The sequence below is a fragment of the Oculina patagonica genome, chromosome 9 (genome assembly GCF_052425735.1).
Source record: "Oculina patagonica isolate OP01 chromosome 9, crgOcupat, whole genome shotgun sequence".
In the NCBI taxonomy this organism is placed as follows: domain Eukaryota; kingdom Metazoa; phylum Cnidaria; class Anthozoa; order Scleractinia; family Oculinidae; genus Oculina; species Oculina patagonica.
In genome coordinates, this window is record NC_135766.1 from 11,469,160 (window position 1) to 11,492,803 (window position 23,644).

At 38.7% G+C, this 23,644-nt stretch overlaps 1 protein-coding gene across 1 annotated transcript in view; it reads right to left on the minus strand.

Annotated features, from left to right (window-relative positions):
• Nucleotides 1–23,644, minus strand: part of LOC144665670 (uncharacterized) — a 26,898-nt gene continuing 3,254 nt past the window's right edge. Inside the window, exons 2-9 of the mRNA XM_078526950.1 lie at nt 15,647–16,026; nt 13,743–14,518; nt 8,409–8,658; nt 4,719–5,519; nt 4,031–4,067; nt 2,444–2,521; nt 374–481; nt 1–151 (exon numbers count right to left, since the gene is read on the minus strand). Coding sequence (XP_078383076.1) covers nt 48–151; nt 374–481; nt 2,444–2,521; nt 4,031–4,067; nt 4,719–5,519; nt 8,409–8,658; nt 13,743–14,518; nt 15,647–16,026 — 2,534 coding nt within the window. The 3' untranslated portion in view covers nt 1–47. The remainder of the gene's footprint in view (nt 152–373; nt 482–2,443; nt 2,522–4,030; nt 4,068–4,718; nt 5,520–8,408; nt 8,659–13,742; nt 14,519–15,646; nt 16,027–23,644) is intronic.

A 23,644-nucleotide genomic window follows, 5' to 3' on the forward strand; every position in this document is an offset into this window, starting at 1 on the left:
AACGGCTGATAGTATATGAGTAGTCACAGTATATTAGTAGAATTCTACTAATATGAATTAGAAATATTACCTGCAAGGTGCTCAGGCGTGAGTTTAGGACCTTTTGCACTGGAACATGACGGTGATTCTATTCTCCGCTTTACTGAAGACCCTAAAATACAAAAGGGAAAATGCTGTGATCTAAGACGCAATTTACCTAATTTTCCGAAAAAAAAAACTGGATCAGCGATGGACAGGTTGTTAAAATATAATAATACTGTATACTAACTTAGAACAATAAAATTAAAAGAAACGATTAATTGGTTTATCAAAGAAGGCGACTCTTTATCTTGGATTTTTGTTATTTTAATGATAAATTTAATTGAACTCTTACCTTGAAGGTGCTTAGACTTCTTACAAATTTCTTTAGAAGGGTTGCTGCTTGAACCTGGACGAAATGGTTTCTGCTTTACAGTAGGACGTTGCCCTTTATGAGAAGTACCTAAAGAAGAAATGCAAAAGTGCATAAAAGCGGTTAAAACCAAATCCAAAGACATAACTTTGACTAATCAAAGAACACACAGACAATCCAGTGAACCAATCATAACTAGAAGTAAATACATGTAGCCGGGATATAGGCGAAGAGAACGCACACGAAGGAGCCACGAAGTCTTGTCCACTATGCCTTACGCAGTAACCCTAAAGTACATAATACAATTATGCTTAACCCATTGACTCCTGAAACGGCCTAAACCGGCCGTAAAGGATCCGGGCATTTGTCCCGCTTATGACGACATCACCTTTCACCCAGAAAGGCGACATCTATGCTCAAATTGTGTAGCAGATCAAGAACTTTCCAATGATATCCAAACCAGCGTGATTAGGTTGATGGAGCTTGAAATATGCACCAAAACGCTTCAAAATTTTAGTGAAAAACCCAGAGGAAAATTTGCCCCTTCCACCCTTTGCTTGTCCATGGTAAGTAGTTCTTGCCTCGTTCGAGCTTTCGCGGAAATTCTTCTACTAGAAGGAAGCCTGCTAGAAGGCCAAAAACTGCAGCAAAAAGAAAGGAAGAAGAGAAAAAGGAAAAGCGCAAAAAAAAAAAAACGAAAAGCTTAAAGTCGTTGGATGGTTTATCGTCCAAAAACGATTTGTCCGCATGCACGAGCGAAAAAGTTGTTAAACGTGATTCTGGTGAAAAACAAGGATGCATTTTGCATTTCAAGGGCCGTTTTGAGCGATTTGGAGCTATTTTAGCTTATAACAGACCTTAAAAGGTCAAAAATGTCTAAAAAATGCGTTTTTTTTCGAAAATCTCCAGGAGTCAATGGGTTAATAGTGAAATGGACTCACTACACTCACGTATGTGCATTTTGCTCATCTCCAGACTGACGTAACCCATAAGCCTAGCAGAGTAGCAGGGGACAGCTGTTTCGTCCACTTTGGGACTCGACAGGCGCGCTCGTCTCCAGAGATCCACCTTGTGTACCACAAGTGTTGGAGCACTGAGGTGGAGAGAAATAAGAACTACTTTCCCCCATTATCCACGATGCCTTACGTAGTACTAACGACTCCCAGAAAGGCTGAAACAGCTGTCCACTGCTCTCCAAACTTCCCAAGTGCACTTTAACTTGATAGTGCACAGCTAAAAGCATAAACTAATTGTTTTATAACATTGCTGGTGGGAATGTAGATCTAAATCCGCGCCAAAAACTCGCTCGAGAAAAAAAATACTGGTGAACCGATTTGCTCACGCTATCAGCGTGAACTATTGGATTATGGTGTACGCTTGAGAATGCTGAATTTGATTGCGCGGCTCTGCTAGCTATGTTATAATATTACTCAATGATTGGTTTAAAAACTCTCGCCACTTTACAAGTATGTTTAATAGTGAAATGGACTCACTCCACTTAGGTATGTGCATTTTGCTCATCTTTTGACTGAGGTAACCGAAAGGCCTAGTACTCAAAAATCTAGAGTTGCTTTTGCCAATCGCCTCAAACAACTTTTACATTTCTTTCATGCTCTCCGAACTTCCCGCGTGCATCCATAACTCGATAGTGCACGCTAAAACATGAACCAATTGTTAAATAATAGTTAAACAAAACCAAAGCAAATGCCAATTACTTTCAATACTCATGTGAAGACTGCTCTATTTCTAGCTATAACTGAAAGACCAGACTGACAACATTAAACAGAGAAATGACTGAATAACGTAAAGCCTCTTATAATGGTAAAAACTAGCGTTTAAACTAAAGTATGATGATCTCGTACTTGTTGTATAGCTCTTCTTTTTTACGCGAAATCGCACGCATTCATCAGCTAGTTCAAGATCACATGACGTCTAACAATGAAACTGATATTTGCTAAATGTACATAAACCGGCCTGCAATATTGCGAAAACTGTGAATGTGGCTGGAGAATTTGGCATTTTAGTTTGAGTTCTTGTTATGAAAAATATTACCTTCAAGGGGGCCAGGCGTGAATTTTGCACGTTTTGTGCTGGAACATGAAGATTCTCTCTTTCGCTTTACGGAAGTACCTATCATAGAAAAGGGAAATAGCTGTGATCCAAGTCACCACTGACATAGGTTTGACAAATAACTGAACGAGGAATAAACAGGTTGTAAAAAGATAACAACAACATCAACATCAACAACAAACCTGAACGCCGTTCAGGCAAAGTGAATTAATTCCTACACCAACTTTAGGGTGTACGACTTGAAACGTCCATCCAATGTATATGCTGTGGCTCAACTTTACCCTTGGTACGATTTAGTATCTTCCTTTCTTCAGTTGTTTGGTAATAAATATTAATGAATATAAACAAAGGAAATTACCAAATTGAACCAAGGGTGATTTGAACCACAACACATACAAACTTAGTCCAGTCCCTGAACTCTCTCTTCCACGCCCTATGAAGGACTTGGGCCCAGCATATAGGGCACGGAAGGGTGACTTCAGCGGACTGGACTGATACAAACTTAATTATAAAATCAACAAAATTAAGTGACTACTTTATCAATGAAGGCGACCCTTTATCGTGGAGTCTAGTTATTTCAATGATAAACAAAAAACACCCCTTGTTTTAAGGTAAGGTAACACCTGACCAGTCGACCTGACCCGACCTGACCAGTCGACCTTATCGCCTGACGAAGACTAGCAGTGTGCAGTCGAAACGTCGCGATCTACATCACAAGTGACACTACGTCGTGAGACAAACGAAAAATACTTTATTATTATTGTACTCTACCACGATGATTAACGACAACATTTTTTACGATATTAACCTCTTGTTTTGTCTTAAAAAGCTATAACTTAAGACCAAACTGACAACATAAGAGAGAAATAGCTTGAGCAGACGCAATTATGCGAGCATGGATGCTGTTCAGGTGGACACCATCGATATACCTGGTTTTCCGTTTCCAGGAAGTTTTGTTATAAAAGATTTTGACTGTAAAAACAGTTTAGCCGAGACAGTTTTTTAACCTCTGAGAGCTGATAATAAAAATTTGTTCAATGTATCTGTGTTTTGTAACCTACAAACACATATCTTTTTTTCAACTAGACTAGGATGAATTAAGTACACTATGCAGTAACTGTGTCTGACTGGTAATAGGTTACAAATCAGTTTAACGAAAAAGGATAACAGATTTGGTAGATGATCAATTCTTCGCAGTGATGTATCAATTTCTATGGTTTAGAATAAAACCATGGATGTTACAATTGTACAGAAACCTTCCAGTCAAATGTCCCTCCCAATAGCAACCTAATAACTTCATTTAATTGAAACTTGTTTTCACTCTTATTTAACAAAACGTTCAATTTTTAAATGAGACCATTTTTTCCGTTTCTCTTCTCTTCGCTTTCTTCGACCTCTTGCAGAAAACATCTTGCCTTTGTTGTTGTTGTTGATTTTTTTTTTCAGCGTGAGAGGGATTAGAAACGCTTATGGGGAGAAAACACTAGCCAAAAGAAATGAATTAATTTTTCCGTTATTTGGATGCACACTTGACCAGTTGTGACTGTCAAGAGAAAATTCTCCTCTTACCTTCTGGGTTCGATGGAACCATTTCTTGTTTTTCACTCTGAAATAAAATAACAGAAAAGTATCAATGGATTTCCTACATCATTTTCTAACAAAGTCTATCTTTCTTTGGTTATGGGTTCAAATTCTGTGGAAAACATTTTTTCTGGTTTTTAAAATTGAACGATTTGAATTGCTACATACAACACCTACGGAGATAAATCACATACGTATGGTCATCCAATAGGTGTTTGATTATAAAATCATTCCTTTCACAATCAGTGGTGGCACATGGCTAACAGTGACCGTGACCATGTCATGATCACAATGTATTTAATTATATCGATTGGTCAAGAAAAATCACGTGACAATGAAAATCAACAGGAACAGCATGCATTTGGCATTCCAATGCTCCTTTTCATAGTATAGTTATACCGGACAAGAGTAGTCTGTTCCTAAACTTCTTTCTTTGTTTCTTAACAGCACAAACTTACAAGCAAAAATGAGACAAATGTCAATTTTCGTAATGCTCAATCAACTAGCTATTAAAATGACCGACGGATCGATTTGTTAAATAATGCCTTTCTTTGGAAAGTTGGAGGGCCGTCCTACCATAAGCAGATTTCCATTTCTTCCATTCACTGCCAAAATCAAAGGGTTAAAAGCTAAATTAATAAAATTCCTGCTTATGAGCGTTTGAAAGGATCTTTACCTCAGTTTTATGGACTGGCAGCCATTGTTCCAATCCAACAGGGGCAATTGCTTCATCGCAAAAACTCATTGGACAGATCATCTGTCCTTTGGGACTTAATGGAAGGAGACGCAGGCAGTCATCGTGAGTGCAGCAAACTGTTCCATGCTTGTCACACGGGTCAGTGCGGCTCAAGCAGTGAGCACATGCCACACACAGTTCATACTTTAGATTACGTAGCCAGGATAGCTCACGTGACATGACTTGTAAGGTATCCTCAAGAAAGGCACGGACATCACTTGCCATTGTCACCGATGCTGTGGTTGGAAGAGCTGAGGCAGGATTTCGTTTTAAAATGACCTTTATGAACCTCTTTCGGCAAATAAGGATCAGATAAAAAATGGTCTGCTTTCCAATGAAGAGCCTCGCCCCATTTTGGTACAAGTTAGGAGCTGTTTTGGGATTGCACTCAGAACACCACCGTATGCATCTTGCAAGAAGCTGAGCAAAGAGCCCGTGAGGTACAAAGCCATCAAGGAACTCTAGATACAGTGGGCAAGGATCACAGTCAGAGGGCTTTATCTCATACAAGTCTGAAGGAGATGATCTAAGCTGGGCTGGTACAAAATATCTTTCTTCCTGTTCGCCATCTGCTGGAGGGAAGGAAAATTTGGCAATTAAACCATAAAGTTCCATCATGTTCAAGATGTCCTCCTTGGAAAGGCCTTTTTGAATAAGATCTACAAAGACATGATCAACAAGAGCCATTCTGAGGATGCCACTTTCCTCGAGTTCTTGCCAGCACTCTGAGTACAGAGGATTCTAAATGAGAAAGAAATAATGTGATTTGTTATAAACAATGTTTTTTCTGTATATACTATATACAAGGCTAAAAAAGAGTTAAAGATTGTAAAATTAAAATGATAAAACCTAACGTTTTCGGCTGTTTGCCATCATCAGGGTTGTAAAGACCGTCCACACGCATGCATATAATATCTTATGTAATTCCTGTTGGGAAAAGTTTAGAGACATAAGAAATGACTTAATTGTTAAATGTTCAAACTGGGGCGGAATTGATGGATCATTAGACCCTCAACGATCCTACACTTGTGGAATGTCTGTGCTGAAGAGAGAACACGCCAGGTAAAAGAATGTGATGGGTTTTCCCGCAGGTGTTTTGCAGGTTCAGAGGTGTGAGCAGAATTTGAATGTTCCGCGATTTGCACTTCTAAGTTTCTTACAGTCTTGCCAATGTAATCAACGCCACAAGAACAATCTCCTTTGTAAACAACTTTGGATCTGTGAATGTTTTTGTCCTGGTTATTAAAGAGGCTTTTGATGCGCCTTGTTTGCCACAGGATTACAAAGATGAAGTTGAAATTAGTGAACTTGTTGAGTTTTGCAATAAACGTTTTACTAAGTTTGTCGTTTTTACCGCAAAAGGGAGCTTGATGAAAACTTTCTTACCTTCTTCGAAGAGAAAATCTGGAATGATGTTGTTGTCTTGTGATGAGTTGGTAAGGAAGTTGTTGATTGTATGCGAGATAAAACGTTTCGGTTAACCTGCTTTGATGAAAGAAGTTTCTAAAGTTTTAATGTCCTTCTCAAAATCGGTGGAGATGCATTTGGCTCTATGGAGTGCGCCAGTGATGCAATTCCTTTTCCACTTGGTAGGGACCTCAGATTTCCAATGTGTTGGTAATTTCCCCGGTTTCTTAAAGACGCTGCAATTGAACTTGTTGGTGTAACTAAAGGTAGTATCAAGAAAGTGGTCGGGGTTTTCTTCGACAGTGAAAACAATGTTAGGGTGGTAGCGATTTAGGCGTTCAAGTAGAGCATCAGGCTCGCCCTTTTTCTTCTTAGAGAAACAATCATCAACATATCGATCATAGAATGGTGGGTTGAAAGGCCATAAAAATGTTAGCAAGGACTGGAGATAGTGGGTTGCCCATGCCGCATCCATCGATTTGTTTATATAGCTTGTCATTAAAACTGAAAACTGTATTCTTGGTGACATTACAGAGAATACGTCTGAAGAGTAACTTTGAGCTGAGTTGTGGTAACTTGTTGTTGGTGTAGATTTCATAAATGATGTGGTCGATGGTTTCATCAAGCGAAACTTCAGTGAAGAGAGAGGACACATCATATGAGACCAAGACTTCATCATTAACAGTTCTATTAGTTAGACGCTTAGCGAAATCAGTGGTAGTTTTGATGCTGTATTCATTATCTGTAAGAGGAAGTAATTAAGAGGCTAGGAATTTAGCTGTTTCGTAATAAAATGTTCCACTGTGGTGACAATCGGTCGAAGTTTCAGATACTGTGAAAACTGGTGAGGTCGAACATATTCTCTGTTATGTCACCAAGAATACAGTTGTCAGTTTTAATGACAAGCTACATTTAAACAAATCAATGGATGCGGCATGGGCAACCCACTCTCCAGTCCTTGCTAACATTTTCATGGCCAAACTAGAAGCTGATGTAGTCCGACCTTTCAACCCACCATTCTATGATCGATATGTCGATGATTGTTTCTCTAAGAAGAAAAAGGGCGAGCCTGATGCTCTACTTGAACGCCTAAATTGCTACCACCCTAACATTGTTTTCACTGTCGAAGAAAACCCCGACCACTTTCTTGATACTGCCTTTAGTTACACCAACAAGTTCAATTGCAGCGTCTTTAAGAAACCGGGGAAATTCTTCCATCAAAGCAGGTTAACCGGAACGTTTTATCTCGCATACAATCAACAACTTCCTTACCAACTCATCACAAGACAACAACATCATTCCAGATTTTCTCTTCGAAGAAGGTAAGAAAGTCTCATCAAGATCCCGTTTGCGGTAAAAACGACAAACTTAGTAAAACGTTTATTGCAAAACTCAACAAGTTCACTAATTTCAACTTCATCTTTGTAATCCTGTGGCAAACAAGGCGCATCAAAAGCCTCTTTAATAACAAAGACAAAAACACTCACAGATCCAAAGTTGTTTACAAAGGAGATTGCTCTTGTGGCGTTGATTACATTCATTTGGCGAGACTGTAGGAAACTTAGAAGTGCAAATCACGGAACGTTCAAATCCTGCTCACACCTCAGAACCTGCAAAAAACCTGCGGGAAAACTCATCACATTCTTTTACCTTGAGTGCTCTCTCCCCAGCACAGACATTCCACAAGCGTAGGATCGTTGAGAGTCTAATGATCCAACAATTCCGGCCCAGTTTAAACAAACAAGTCATTTCTTATGTCTCTAAACTTTTCCCAACAGGAATTACATAAGATATTATATGCGTGCGTGTGGACGGTATTTTCAACCCTGATGATGGCAAACAGCCGAAAACGTTAGGTTTTATCATTTTAATTTTACAATATTTAACTCTTTGTAGCCTTGTATATAGTATATATTTTACAAAGCGAACATTATGGATAATGTTTTTTGATTAACAAAGAAATTAGAACTCGATCCTGAAGAAAACCTAGAAACGTAATAGGGTTTTTGTTTTCCTCCTGATTCCCTCCCTACCTAGTTTGTTGCAAGACCAGTATACAATTTGCACGATGACATGATTTTGCTGTACAACAACCGGAATCCTTCAGGTAGTCTTTTCATTCCGATCTACTGGTATACGAACGTTGGACACCTAACAGGTTGGTTGTCACAATTCCCAATTGACCCCGAATTTATAACATATACATGGAGTAGCGTTATTTACCACTTCGTCGTAAGGTCGGACGGTTATCAGTTGTTTGAACAGGTCAATCAGCCATTGAGCCTGTAAAACCACAGTACGGCCAAACTTCACAATCACACCGAGGTCATGATAGAAATTCAACATGGTTGACAATTCTTCCTCGTCGTCTATACGGCAAACTCGTTTGGTGACTGTTAGAAGCTGGTCGAGGTCCATGTGATAGATTTTCATTGCCATCAGTTCTTCAACAACTTTTTCGAAGTTGAACCACCTAAGAAAGACATCAGGTAATAAGAAACTGGTTTGTGAAGTGTCAGCTAATACCATTGGGATGATATGATTTCTAAAGTTTGCTAATAGTTGTGACCGTCATCATAAAACTCCTGTAGACGTGACAAAATAAATTAACCCTCGGACGTACAAGGGGGGGGGGGGGTGGATGCCACCCCCCCCCCCCATAAGGTTTTTTCCAAATTTTGAAAAGAGGATTTAATCTACAATGCTGAAACTTTTAGTAGCTGTTCATTCATCCTTTACGGAAATTTTGATATGTCAACCAAGTGTCCATGATATGTGACGTTGCCATGGCAACGTCATAAATACAGGCAGGTCTTCTTTATGTTTTCCAGTTTTTTGAAACAGAAGTGCAAGATTTGTTTATTTTTACATTCCATAAGCATTCTGGCTTGATTTTGCATCAATTTCCGTTATTTTGTGACTTTCTAAGAAAATGTTGAAATCCAAGATGGCGGATCCAAGATGGCGGCTCAAATGACGTCACGTGACGTCATATGACGTGACGTCACAGCCAATTAAAATTAGCCATCTTGTAGAGTAAGCTAAGGGCTTTCTTATCAGTGTAAAATAATCTCGCTACGCCTTAATATAACGAAAACTCCGGGGAGGGGTCCCATCCACCCCCCCCCCCCTTGTACGATGGTGGGGGTGTGAGTTTGCTTGTACGTCCGAGGGTTAAATTATCATTCTTTTCATTGGCCAAGGACCTACCCCGTATTACTGTCTGACAGTGATTTTTGCAAATATTATTCTGCTCATGCCTAGTTTTGTTCAATGGCAGCTAGTTGTCAGAGTTGTGGAAGAGCGGTCGGTTTTGTCTACAAGACCCACAAGGCAAAAAATTTCCCCTAATGTATTTAGGTGATATCTGAAGTATGTCTGTATTAGGTAATATCTGAAAATAACAACAACAGAACACCGTTTTTGCAAAATAACAAGATCAATTATTTGCCCAAGCCGAATTAATTGATCTGCAAGATACTGACAAATCACAATGTTTTGCTCAACCTCGTCCAATAATTGTAAATTATCATTTATTCAAAATGTTTCTCTGTTTCTGATTGGCTATCAATCCCCGGTTAATTCCAGCTAACTGGCTAGCGCCGACCAAATTTGGAAGAAGGTCCAATTATACAACGATTAATTGACGTCATTAAAATGACATCAATCGTCCAATATCAAAAATTTATGGATCGCAACCTCGTTCCCAAGGATCGCTGACGTCACGCACCTGAACGGCTTTGCTGCCGAGCAGGTTGAAAGCGCGAAAATGGCCGCTCGAGTTGAGCATTACGAAGAGGTAAAATATTAAAAGTTATTAGAAGACGAGGAAAGTCAAAACATGGAAAAAGCAACGAAGGGGAGTCGATCGATTTCGAAAGCGTATCTTCAAGAGAAAACTCCCTGATCCAGCTACAGCGGAGGACTTGGAGCGGTTTTACGAAAATGGAAACCTTTACTAGAAAACATCGCTTTGTGTCATCAGATTTAGCTTCAATAGACACTTCAAGCAAGTGCTAAATATCGACATTATTAAGGACAAGAAATTTAATGAAGGTAACCAAGTTTTTGAAGTTTAAATCAAATTTAAAAGCAAACATTGTTGTGTATTTGTGTACTTTGCCTACTGTCAAAACCCTATTAAATTCATTTTGTGCATTTGGAGCTCTGGAAATATTTTGAATTAATGATAAAACAATAGGCCTTATTCGTATTCCCCGACGGCCCTGGGGCGAGAGCCTTCTAAACATGAATGCGAGGCTAATGGGGGTACTTTGCTCGAAATTGCAAAGAAAGGTATGGAAAATTGCGACTGGGTTGCCGAAAAACCTTAAAAATAATAAACGCTTTGAGAATCTAGAGCTAGGAGGTGATATGCAGGCTAAAGGGATACCAGTGTCAATCAAAAAAAATTAGAAGATCTGGTAGAACTGACCGAGAAGGCTAACAAATTTTCCTTGAAGTAGTCGAATCGGGGGAGTGCAAGTCAGTCATCGAGTCGCAAGGTAAGAGTGAGGTGCGGGATTGCAGAAAATTAATTCAGTGGATGAAAGAACGAGGCATATAACAAATGTGCTGTTTTGTCATTCTTTTGTTATTTAATGAGATGCAAATGAGCTTGAGCTGTTTTTCTGCAATCCTGCACCTTAGAGCAAGGTAATGACCCCAATCTGTTAATATTTGTTTTGATTGTACATCCGACTTACCAGAGGCAATATACTTAACTTGGAGAGATTTGTATTGCTATTATTTTAAAAAAATAAGAATAAATGTTTGAGAGATGCTGCGTATTGACTACATATTTTGATCGGCATATGGACAAAAACAAATGAACGAAATGGCGCATTCATTATTTACAAATTTGTTTGCTGTTAAATGCTCTCACTGTTTAGTTAGAAGAATAGCTTTTAATTCCACTGAACTGATTTCTTTCACAGTTTGACTGCTATGTTTCTGTGCTGCGGCCAAAACGTCTTTAAAAGAACTAGGAAATTTAATTAATGTTCTCGCACGCCGGTACATGCAAACTGGCTAGAAAGACTTAAAATCACAAGATCTAAACTTCCAAATTCATTTTGCCCCTAAATCATTGAATAAAAGATAATTTTCTTAGCTCAGTTAAGTGAGAATGTCGATAGTTTAATGATCATTTAATATTCTTTCACGAAAATGGTCTGAAACAGAACTGGATGTTTCAGATTAAAATCTCGCACGCACATCAAGATCGGCAAACTCACTAAATTACAAAGCAATTTACAGATTCGTTTTGAAGCTAACTACACACAATTTTTGATTAAAAGGCTAGATTTTCATTTGGCTCAAGTGATGCTGTTAATCGTTTCACGCTCATTTCATGCTCTTGCAGTGAAAAAAGTTATCACAGCGCTACAGTAGCTATTGTTTAAAAAAATAAACAACTGAGATTGTGTGCGTGATCAAATTTAATATAGCAAGTTCCCTCTTCTGAACCCCTTTCTTAAATAGCAATATAAATATCCTCAAGGAAAGTTTAATCCCTCACTTAAGTCGGATGTACACTGAAAATAAAAATAAGAGATTAGCTGGAAACATAACCTGGTGTTGAAGTTTACTTCGCAAGTACTGCTGACTCGAAACCGTTCCCGACGATTCAGTGTAAATTTGTTAGCCTTCTCGGTAAGTTCTACCAGATCTTCTAATTTTTTCTGATTGACACTGGTATACATCTAGCCTGCAGATCACCTCCTAGCTCTAGATTCTCAAAGCGTTTATTATTTTTAAGGTTTTTCGGCAACCCAGTCGCAATTTTCCATATGTTTCTTTGCAATTTGTGCAAAGTACCCTGCATTAGCCTCGCATTCATGTTTAGAAGGCTCTCGTCCCAGGGCCGTCGGGGAATACGAATAAGGCCTATTATTGAATTTGGCTTTGGTATGACATGAAGAATTATGCAGATCTCGGAGGGTGTTATCCGCCTCAGCCTTAAGCTTCGGCGGATAACACCCTCCTCAATCTGCATAATTCTTCATATCATAGTACTCTGCCTCATCCAATAATTGCTAATTATTTGCACAGTGGAGAGAAGCAATCATTGACATGATCCTCACCATGGGTCCACCGATTTAAGCAATTGGGAAAAGAAGCCGTAAAAAGTTTCAGGGTTTCAACAGGAAGCCCTGAACTTTTTCAGGCTTCTTTAAACCTATTGCTTAAATTGATGTACACACAGTTAGGATGGTGACAATGCTTGTTTAGTGTAAACATAAGGTTTCATATTTGGTTAAGGAAACCTTCAAGGATTGTATTCACTTAATTGAAGAAACGCTGACCATGTGAAAAGCATAAACCATGAAATATATGACCCATTCATTCATATTCTGCGTAGACCACCTTGGTAAGCTTATAGTAGCATTCCTTTTATTTATAATCAAGATAGTTGATTTCTTTGAGAGCCTTAAAGGTCAAATGAACGGAAATTTCGATTTTGTTTTTGTTTTTTTGGCCCATGTGTTTATTAAGAGCCAAACAAACATATCCCGAGGTTTCAAAGTAATGGGACATTGCATCGCAGAGAAATTGCAAGTTGAAAATTGCTTTTTTTAGGCCTTACAATCGTAGAGTGCTTGAAATTAAATTGTCAGAAATAAAAACTTGTGACGTCATAATTGGTGTTTTTGAAGACGACCGCAGACCGATTCCGCAGATGCATGTTCGAATTTAAATAAATGTGTTTAGTGACATTTCAAGCAGTTAATCCGTTCTGTTCGACCGTTTTTCAGTTAATTGATTGTTGGTTATCGTTCAGAGAGTGTACACTTCAAAGTCATTCTCTGCCGAACAACAACGTGAAATGACCAAATTCTGCATATTTTGGACAACGTCAGCCACGACGGCTAATATTTCCTCTCTTTGAATATTCAGCGGGAGCTAGTTCTTAAAACAATAAATATGCAGAATACATCCGGAACGTTGCAAGATTCTTAAGTAAAATATAAATTCATTTTCCACCAGACGTTGTCACTGATGTTGCCGTCAGTGCAGTCTGCGTAATCGGTTTGCGGTCATCTCTAAAAACACCAATTATGACATCAAAAACTCGTTCCATTTCTTCCATTTTAGTGCGCTGTCATTCAAAAGCGTTTTCGTGAAGCCATTTGGAAATCTTTGTGTTTTTTGCTGTAATTCACGCTTTCAGGCTCGGAAGGCAAAACTCTTTCTTAATTTTACTATTGAAATAATGTATAGTTTTAGCGTTTGTTTGTTTAAAATGGCATTTTGAAATTTCTGTTCATTTGACCTTTAGATCAAGATTTAGGCAACCTGTCTTATTATCACATTTATTCTGTCACAGACGACAATTATTTTTTCCGATTTCCCAGTAACATTCCCAGTCGCATCGTTCCTGGTTTATGCTTTTCATGGGTTAGCGGCTCTTCAATCAGGTGTATGTTACCACTGCCATTAAGATTGGCATCATTGAATGGGAGACGTTGATGTGCAAAATGCAAATTCGGCCCACCATCATCATCAGGCCCTACATGTACTTGACATCTGGATCGATTATTAAAGGCACCATACCTGATCGGTACCTTCTCACCCATGTATGGTTCCTGGTTCAACACCTCCATGATCTTATTCTGCAGTGATTGAACCCCATAGTCACTCAATGATCCTGTGTTATCAACAGCAAAGAATGGCCTGATAACATGCTTCTCGTATGTCTTTCCTAAAATACTCTTCTTGATGCACTTTTCTATTTCCACGATGTCTTCAAACGGTTTATCAGCATGTGTACCTACTACAAAGACTGGAGGACGGAGGCAGAGTGGATTCTCCTTCTGATCATCTGCTTCATCTGTTGTGGGTCGAATGCAATGCACTGAAACCAGCCAGGACAATAAATTGTTCAAGTTTGTCTGATTGGTTGGGTTTTCCAGGAGGATATCAAGAGTCCCCTTCCTAGCACAAGGCTCTGCTTGGGCACTCAGATCTTTGCTAAGGTTATGCACCAAAACGTAAACAGCTCGCAGGGAAAGGAAAATGGAATGCGATGCATAATAAAGGTGTTGCCCAGCAAAATCCCACAAAGATAAAACGACTTCTTTGGCTTTGATGTCTTCCCCTAATTTTCGACCCTGTAAGTACTGCACAACCATTTCTATGACATCATTTGATAAAGCTGCAGTTGAATGAATTCTTAAATGACCATCTTGATTTGCTGGCATGCTGTTTTGTGGCACATTACTGCCGAGAGCATCAATCCATGTTCTGTTTACCTGGTTTAAATTTGCTATTGAGCCATCTACACTAACAGTAGGTGAAGCATCCAATTGCTTGAGACCTCCAGCGTCAACCTAAAAAGGAGGAAAAATATGTGTCTAAAAGGATCTAGCCTAGTAGAACACTAACAGGGTGCACATTGAGGACACAAACTAAAGATGCTCAAGCCTCAAACAGATAAAATTAATTACAATTAAAAGTAATGATACAAATTTCAATAATTTTATAAACAATCTTAGAAGTAAAACAAGAAACCGAGTTACTATTCTAGAAAAACCTAAAAATTAATATAAACCAAACTTAACCCAATGAAAAACCTCCGACAGATTTTCTGTATCTATTATAGATTTGGAATCAGTAGATTAAGCATAGTGACAGACAGTAGAGTAAAGCAAGTAGCGTGTGGTAATTATAAGCACATGTAAAAAATAAAGATGCCTGACGGTGTAATTACATACAGTATTCATTAAAATAATCATTGTGGTAAGTTAATCTCGTACCCAGATGTCTACTTACCACGGTAGTACACATCTGGTCAAGTGCGTTCAATTCGCCAATCTGATTGGTTGATGAACAGCTTCAGCATTTGCGCGCAGATGATGCAAACTTTGTTTCGCGTGCGCACCGTGCGACTTAACTAGCAGGAAAATATTTGGTTTTAAAGGCTTTTCTACAAACGCGTTGTGTTTTGAACATTACTAATGCGAATAAGCTATACATGTAGATACATTTTGTAGTTCAAACTTGTTAGAACAAAATGTTTTAAAATGACGATATTCGTGGGTAAAAAGATGGGCAAAAAACTTTGCAAATCTGACGCGTACTTGACACGTACAGCTAGCTTGTACGCGTCAAACACAGCGCGCGCTTTTTCCCACCGTTGAAGGCTGGTTTGAGTGTTTTAATTTATCAGCAAAAACACGACTGGCGGCTTTTTTTCTTCCTCAACTCTATTTCAAGATTGTGTTACTTGTCTTTCCTTGTATTGGAAAGAAGTTCATTAGCTATTTACAGCGGCCAAGTGAGCTTTTCATCTATTAAATTGCCGAGCAATTTCTGACACATTTGACGCGAGCAAAATCCGACTTTACCAGATGTTCTCTCCGAAAGTTGAGAAGATCTGGGTGCGAGATTATGTGGTAAGTAATACATTAATGTTAGGCAAAATGGCAGCATGCTTGAGCTTGGAAAATCATTATTACCTGCTTCAAATCCATGTCATCACTGGTCTTTGGGTTTTTATCCTCTAGTTCTTTTAAGTCTCTGGCTATCATCTTTGCTATGTCTTCATTAAACTCAGACACATCAATTTTCTGTTGTTCTGTACGCTGCCAGTTCTTGACTTGGTCAACTTCCACTTCACACTTGGATGGGTCAACTTCGACTCCTAGCGTGCTCTCTTCATTAGGGTTAAAAGGGAGGCCAAGAAGAGATTTCTTCAGACTTGTCTTCCCTGCACGGGCTTGTCCAACGAACATAATGCGACCGCGGTAAACTTGAACACTTCCCTTTCGCAGAGCTTTTTGATAAGCAGCCTCTGCTTTATGGCCCTGGGCTTGAATCTCTAGTGGTACTGAGGAACCTGGATTGAAATAAATGATATTGAATGCCCAACTTCATTTAGAAGAACAGGATAAAATATACACGGTGAGTACCATATTGTTACTTATTTTCGCGGTTACTTAATTTCGCGCAAATGGAACGAGCATATTTCGCGGAACTTAATTTTCGTGATTTGGCCAAAAAATACGTAATTAACATAAAAAAATACAATAGAAAACGTCTGAAATAAATTTTCGCAAAAATAAGTACAATAAGGTACAAACATTTCACAGTGTTTGTACAATAACTTTAGGAAACTGTTTCACTGAAATTTGTTGCAAAATGTTACGTCGGTATGGGGTTTCCATGATAAATTTTCATACAGATTTTTTTACGGAAATCGAGTAAAAAAATGACAGAGAAATAGAGTGCAGGAGATTTCACTTGAAGTGAGTTTTGGGTAAGGTGTAAAGACATCTCTGATTTAACAAATTACCAAAAAATAGGGCCCCAATGGGTCCATGTGTTTTGCTGCTAGAGCAAAGTCTTAGGGAACATGTTGATGAAAGACAAGTGAGTCGAGATTGAAATCCAACGTCTTTTATTGTCTGTCACTTGTGTGCAGGTTAATAATTGCACTATATTGTAGTCACTTTGTGTTAATTCAATCCTGATAATTTTACTGATCAATGTTATGTTGAAATCAAAGACAGCAAACATAATTTAATTACTAGTAAGTTAACGTAATGTCTGACATGATTGTCTCTTTGATAAAAAACAGTAACTCTTAACATTATAAAAAAATCTCAATGAACTCAATGTGATTCTTTTAGTGGCGTTATCTCACTGGTTACCGTTAGTTGTATTTGGAATCATTGTCACAGTGGTAGCGTTTTAACAACAACGAAAAAGACAGAATCTATTGACCTTATAAGAACTCAATGTGATATATTTATTAGTGACAAGACAGTGGTTCTTTAACCACTTTCACCCAAATTAAACACTGGAACAACTAACTCTTAACAAACTTGTTGTGTCACCCTGAGTTAAATATGCAAAATTCAGAAATTATAAATAATCGCACGCGCACCGGCGTACAACAACATAAAGACGGCGTTGAACGTAACGCAAAGTTCATTTTGAAAGCGAAAGTTTACAAATAATAATTATCATTCGTCAGTCATCCCTTCACGCATGAACACTCGTCGAATTTCAGTGTCTTCACAACAAGATCGGAAGATCGATAAGGACCAATTTTTGATTCTGCGAAAGTTCGTTTTCTTAAAGTTTTAGAAATTTGTGAAGTTGGAGGATTCACTGAGGACTGCGTAGCCGAAGATGCAGTGGCTCGCTGGACATCAAATTCTATTTTTCACGGCGTTTAATTAATCTTCACAAAATAAACATGTGGCGCCAGCGCGTCTGGCAGTCAAAAATTCATTTTTCAAAAAACTTTCCCTTTCCAGCTATTTTAGCGGGGCTTATACTAAAGTACCTACCTGTCAGTCGTAGAAAAGCTGAAATTTAAGGATGAACTGTTTATTAAATGAAGACCGTATTATTTTTTAATAACTAGTAAACAAACTGGTCGCCACGCATTTAAACACGAACTGACGAATGTTGCATCTGATGCAGTGAATCTGGTGAATGAGAACTTCCTTTAATATTTCTTTGTTTTCGACGGTGTGCACCACTGAATAAGTTTCTTTCCCATTGTGATGTTACTAGTATTAATTCGTTTCTAGCTGTCTTTTATATAGCTCGAATACAGCTACAATTAGCGGTGCAGCCTACCAGCATGGTATATTCCTTTCCAGCTGTCTTTGCGTGACAAGTTACACGTTCATACATTTTATTTTAAAATATGAAGTTCAGAGTTAATACAGTACTAGTATGCTGTAGACAGTGTAGACAAGGTGAGGGTAAGTTTATTTTCAAAGCGAAAGTTTACAAACTGTGCACTAACCGGTCCTTTGGAGAAAATATTTATGACCTTCGGCGAGGTTCCAAGTCTTCGCTCTTTTTGTAAATGATGAAAACTGCAGAATAATTTTCTCATAAAACTGGAGTGGTCGCGCCACAGTTTGTTTTCTTTCCCAATGCGACATACTTTTAAATCGGTTTTCTGTTTTCCAACGTGTCCAACGTGGTTTGCGTTCGAATACTTTGGCCCGTAACTTCGAATGCGATCAGCGCTACGGTTCATTGGTTTCGATTTTGTTTGTTCATGGATTTGATTGACATCGGTAGTTCAGATTTCTCCTCTGTTACGGCACTTACACCTTACGTACCTTACGGCACAAACTTCAGCTCTCAATGTGTTTTGCTTGCAGCCATTGCGGCTGCAGCAAAACACAAAAATAGACCGAAAGAGAGGGAATTAAATGTAGTCCTATCTTTGACAAATTTGGAGGTCTGAGGTAAAAATTATGTAGCCAATGTTAATCATAAAGTAAGAAAGATAAATACATAAATTTTGTACCTTGAACTCTGTTATTAATCGATGTCATAGATTAAAGTGCCTATGAAGTAAAAAAACTCTTTGCTCAATTTGCTTGTTTATATCTTAGTTAGCACGAATATGCGTGTTTAAGATATCAAAAGCGCTTTTTTCTAGTATTTTTTGAGCCTTGAAGTTTGGATTTCGCAATTTGAAGTGGGTCCTTTTCGCGCGCGGCCAAACGCTCCGGTTTCACCGGAAATGACGTACTTAGTGGTTCTAAAGACACCAGGATTATGGCGTAAAGAGAGCAAAGAGGGCTGGCGAAAGCTATATTTCGGCTTTTGAGTCAAACAAAGGCAATTGCGCAAACGAAACTGCAACAAATACACTTATTTCCTTTGGTGAAGCTTCGCAGAGTAAATGGAAGCGAAATTTCTATGTGTATAGTAAAGCTATTCGTTCTGATGAAAACGCAAGAAGAAACGAATTCTGTTCCGTCGGCAGTTCAAGGATCGCTGTTCTCAGCACAAGCTCTTCCTTGCCACAAATGAAACGATAAAGTCATGAAGCGAAGAGGAGATTTATCAAAAGAGTCGGTATCTCTGTAAAGGATATGGTGGTCTCTCTATATCATTCTGCCCTGACTAGCCGAAGAAAGATTTAGCAGTCGCGCCAGGAGTTTACAATATGTTACACAGCTGGGTACAGTATACGTGTTATTCTTGTTCCTAAAAATTTAATTTGTATGGTTAGTAGATCGTTTTATCATTCGTAAGGAAGCAGTCGTTTCCTTTCCCAAACACTCGAAACGATCGATCGCCAGACGCAAACGAATGCATCTGTGAAAGAAGCAAAAATATGGAATGTAAATTCGACTTGAGTGAGTTAGAAATGCTTGTGTTTCAAGTAGCGCGCTTCGAATGTTGTCACTCACGTCTGCAGTTCCGGTAGTATTCTATGGCGAATGCACTTTTAAACAATACACTGAGATCTCGCAAAATCTTGGACAAATTTTACGGCTGCCTTCGCCGGAATTATTTGCTGATAAACACGCACTGCAATCAGGATTTATCGTATCCGGATAAAGAAGTCGACGGTTGTATACCGTAGAGCTAACGAACCATAAAGAGCAAAAACTGCAGTTCTGTCTATTCTTGAAGAGGAAATTTTGGTATCGTTCATTGAAGTCAAAAAGTGCTAATCTTGAGTTTGAAGAAGTGTTATCTTGCCGTGTTGTCAAGTTTAATTATGTCACTCTCACGCTTCGGAGAAATATGTCAGTCCACTGTACTTTCCCACACAAGAACACAATCAAAATGAAAGTGATCGAGCAACTGATCGCTTCTTGTATTAAAATCACCAAATCGTTATATAATACCGAATAACCACCGGGATAGGCGTACCGTAACCTGAATTTACACATTCGACAAGCAAGCAACCTCGGCGCGGCAAGCAGCGTTCGTGTCAATTCCGAAGCACATTGCGACACTGCGAAACCACTCACAAAATCAAAGCCCGTCGATGTATGTGCTTTTAGAAACAATAAAAATTCTAGTTATTCATTTTTTATAGGGAATTTCTCATTTGAATCTGCTTCGCCGAAGTTCGATCGTGCTTGTCGACCAGTGCTTGTGTGAAAGAGCGCTTGATCGGCTTGCGGCGGTTGGACAGGTCCAACTAGCTACTTCAGTCCATTTAGTGTCACGATATTTCGTTGTGCGATTCATTTCTGCTAGAAACCCGCTCTGCCAAGTCTGCAGATGGCAACATATCGTTCTTGTCGGACAAGATTTCGATTTATCAACGAAAAAGCAGCAACAATCTCAGCTGAAGTAGTGAACTTCACTGTGTATCAACAAAATCTAAGTGTAAACTGATCCGTGGAACCACTAACTACGTCATTCGAGCCAAATTCGTGTCCAGGCTCCAGACCCACTGTTTTGTCTTGCCGAGGGCACTTTAGGCGGCAAAAAGTCCGATTTCTCTCTCTTGTACATTATTCTTTTTTTAACTTTTCGGAAAGTAGACATAAAGAGCTACCAAAAAAGGCAAAAAAGTTTTTTACTTCATAGGCACTTTAACACCTACATTCTCGGTACAGGTCTACTTACATGTAACTGTTGCTTAATCAATTCGGAAGCAACAGATGCAATTTGTGGCCAATTGCAACTTACCTATTTATTCATGACTTATTTACCCTTCCTTCAATTGAAATATTTCGTAAGAAAGATCTTCCAAAATTCCTTACAGATATAATCGCCAAGTTCTGGTTTCATGGAAATTTAATCCTTCAAAGATCAGCCCCTGAAATCATTCTTCTGCGAGTCTCCACTCTTCTGCCAGTCCCGACTGGTCAATAAGTAGAGGGGGGGGGGGGGGGAGTGGTCGGAGCAGAAAGGGGGTGGGTTATGTAGTTTTTATCTACACATAGGGGGTGGGTCATCTTATTTATTCACTAACTTTAAACTGTTACAGTTGTATTCATCATGAGTATAAATTGATAAATTTATTTCTCAATGTGAGCAGTTTTAAATGAATTTCTAGCACTTTCTGAAGGCCCAAATATAAAAATTTCCCGGGGGAGCATGCCCCCTGACCCCCTATATGGCTTGTGATCGTAAAATCAGTTTTGCCTGTCTCTCTTCAGCCTGCGTAGATTCACTCTGGGCTTTAGGCTTTCACTAGTAACTCTTTTCTCTAACACTTCGCAAATATGAATGATAGACCGTGGTTGTAAATTTCTGTTATCAATTTCTGTATAAAAATATGAACTCTATGAATAAATAATTGTTTATGAATTAATATTACATACTGTTTCAGTTTTCGCATATGTTTGTGTCTATATTTTTCCATGGACTTTACACACAAATATGTAGAAAACTTAAAAAGACTATTATAAGAAGTGAGAATTTTATCCTTCTTTGGTGTGCTAAGAAATGGAAAAAGACGTACATGGAACCGCAGTGTCCATCAAGGAAAATTAGGGTGGTGTATGTAGGGAATCACACTTTAAAAGCTGATGTCAAATCAAAAACCTCCAACCCCTTACAGATGATAAAGAAATGATTGATCCCTTAATAATGAATGTTTTGAGCAAAGGGGGTGGGTCATGTTATTTTCAACCCCTATCAGGGGTGGGTCAGTCTGTTTTGAACCAGAAAGAAGGGGTGGGTCACAAATTTTTAAGCCACCACTTTTCCAATTGTTCCGGCCCACCCCCCTTGGTACTTATTGCAACTGGTGCCCGTTTTATAAAGTCCAAAAAGGCGTAGAGATTTCTGTAGAGCTGTACGTTTCTACACATTCCATGATTCCTAATCCATAAGTGGGTATAGCTCTGGAAATTATGCGAGTTTAAAATAAGAGTTAAAAATAGAAAGTACAGCCGTAGAAGCGTAGAGGTTAAAATGAAAACGTATAAGCGTAGAAGCGTAGAAGCGTAGAAGCGTAGAGTTAAGAATGAAAACGTAGAACCGTAGAAGCGTAGAGTTAAGTACATAGCGTAGAGTACACTTCTACAAGCCCTTCTTCAGTGTTTATTCTAAACTCTACGCTTCTACGACTCTTGTAAGTGTAGGGCTGTAGAAGCGTAGAGTAAAAAGTACATAGACAAAACTGTATGCTTCTGCGGGTCTACGCTTTATAAATTGTACACTTTTTTAGTGTATGTTTTCATTCTAAACTGCACGCTTTTACAGCACTTCATTTTATATTGACGATAAAACAAAGGTTTGAGAACGGGCAAAATTAATTTTCATTTGTATTACACAAGGAAGAATAGAATATAAATGTAGAGTTATAGAAGAGAAGCTCTAGTTAAGAATTAAAATTTAGACCTGTACAGGCCCGCAATTGATCCCGACCCGCAAATGATACCGGGACCGCAAATGATCCCCAAATTGAACCGCAAATGATCCTCAGACCAGAAACAGTCTCCTAACCGTAAAAGATGGATATGCGTGGACTAAAGAATTTCGACAGGGGATTTAAATTTATTTAATCCATTTTTTTATTAATAATACAACAATTAGAAAAACAATTAACGCGAGAGAATGTACCGTATTTGAACGATTTACTAAAGTAAATTCAAAACCACAACTGTATCAATATAGCTGATAAATATGCACCGATCAGTAACCTAATACGTGGCATAAAGTTTAACAATCCAACCAACAGAAATATGAACTCTCTCCAATCAAGGGATGATTTATTTACGGCGAAATGCTTTTAGCTGATAGCCATTCATTCACACGCTGTTACGCAGCGTTCATAGCGACATTAGAAATATCAGCTACCTTCAGATTGGACTAAAAGTACGAGTTTGAGTACAAGTACGAGTTTTCAAACAAAATTCGTTTGCTTCCTATAATCACTTAGGGACGGTTCATTTTTTATGAGATAGGGGGGGGGGGGGGCTGGTGGGATTTGAGGGGGGGCCATCCCAAAAATATTGGCTTCAAAGGGGGGGTCAGCCAAAAAAATATGGACTGTAAGGGGGGGTCACTAGAAATAATTATACTTTTAAGTGTTGTAAAGAGGCTTCTGTAAGAGTAAAAAAGCTTGCCAGAATGACCAAAATGACATTCCTGAGGTTCTGAAGATTCAAATTTTCCCGGGGGAGCATACACCCGGACCCCCCTACTTTGTTATGTACCAAACATCATTAACCTAACCCAACAGCTTATTGGTTACAAATGCAGACAACCCATACTAACAGATGGCACCCACAATAAACAGTTGAGGTAATGCCAGCTATTTGGGGTTGTGATTTTTGTACACTGATACATTCTTGAGTCACAAGGCTCGATATATTTTAATTTCACTTGAGTATTGTTTTTTTTTTTGGGGGGGGGGGGGTCATTGAAAAAAATTTGGATTTTGAGGGGGGGCCAGGTAAAAATTTTCGTTGAAAAAGGGGGGGCCATCATATATAACAGTGACTATCTATCAAATCCCACCAGCCCCCCCTACCCCATAAAAAATGAACGGTCCCTTATCACACCAATTTTATCCCTAACGTTTATTTATGTGTTAGTCAGCAACAGGGAAGAGTTATAGTTTGGGGATATAATTCTGTCGAAATTCCAAAGTCGTACGCGTACTCTATCTCGTACTCGTAGTCAAATCTGAAGGTCGCTAATGTCTAGACGAAAAGTCTGGAAGAAAGTCGAGTTTTGTTGTTGATTTCTATCATATCGATCTACGACTCTTGTTA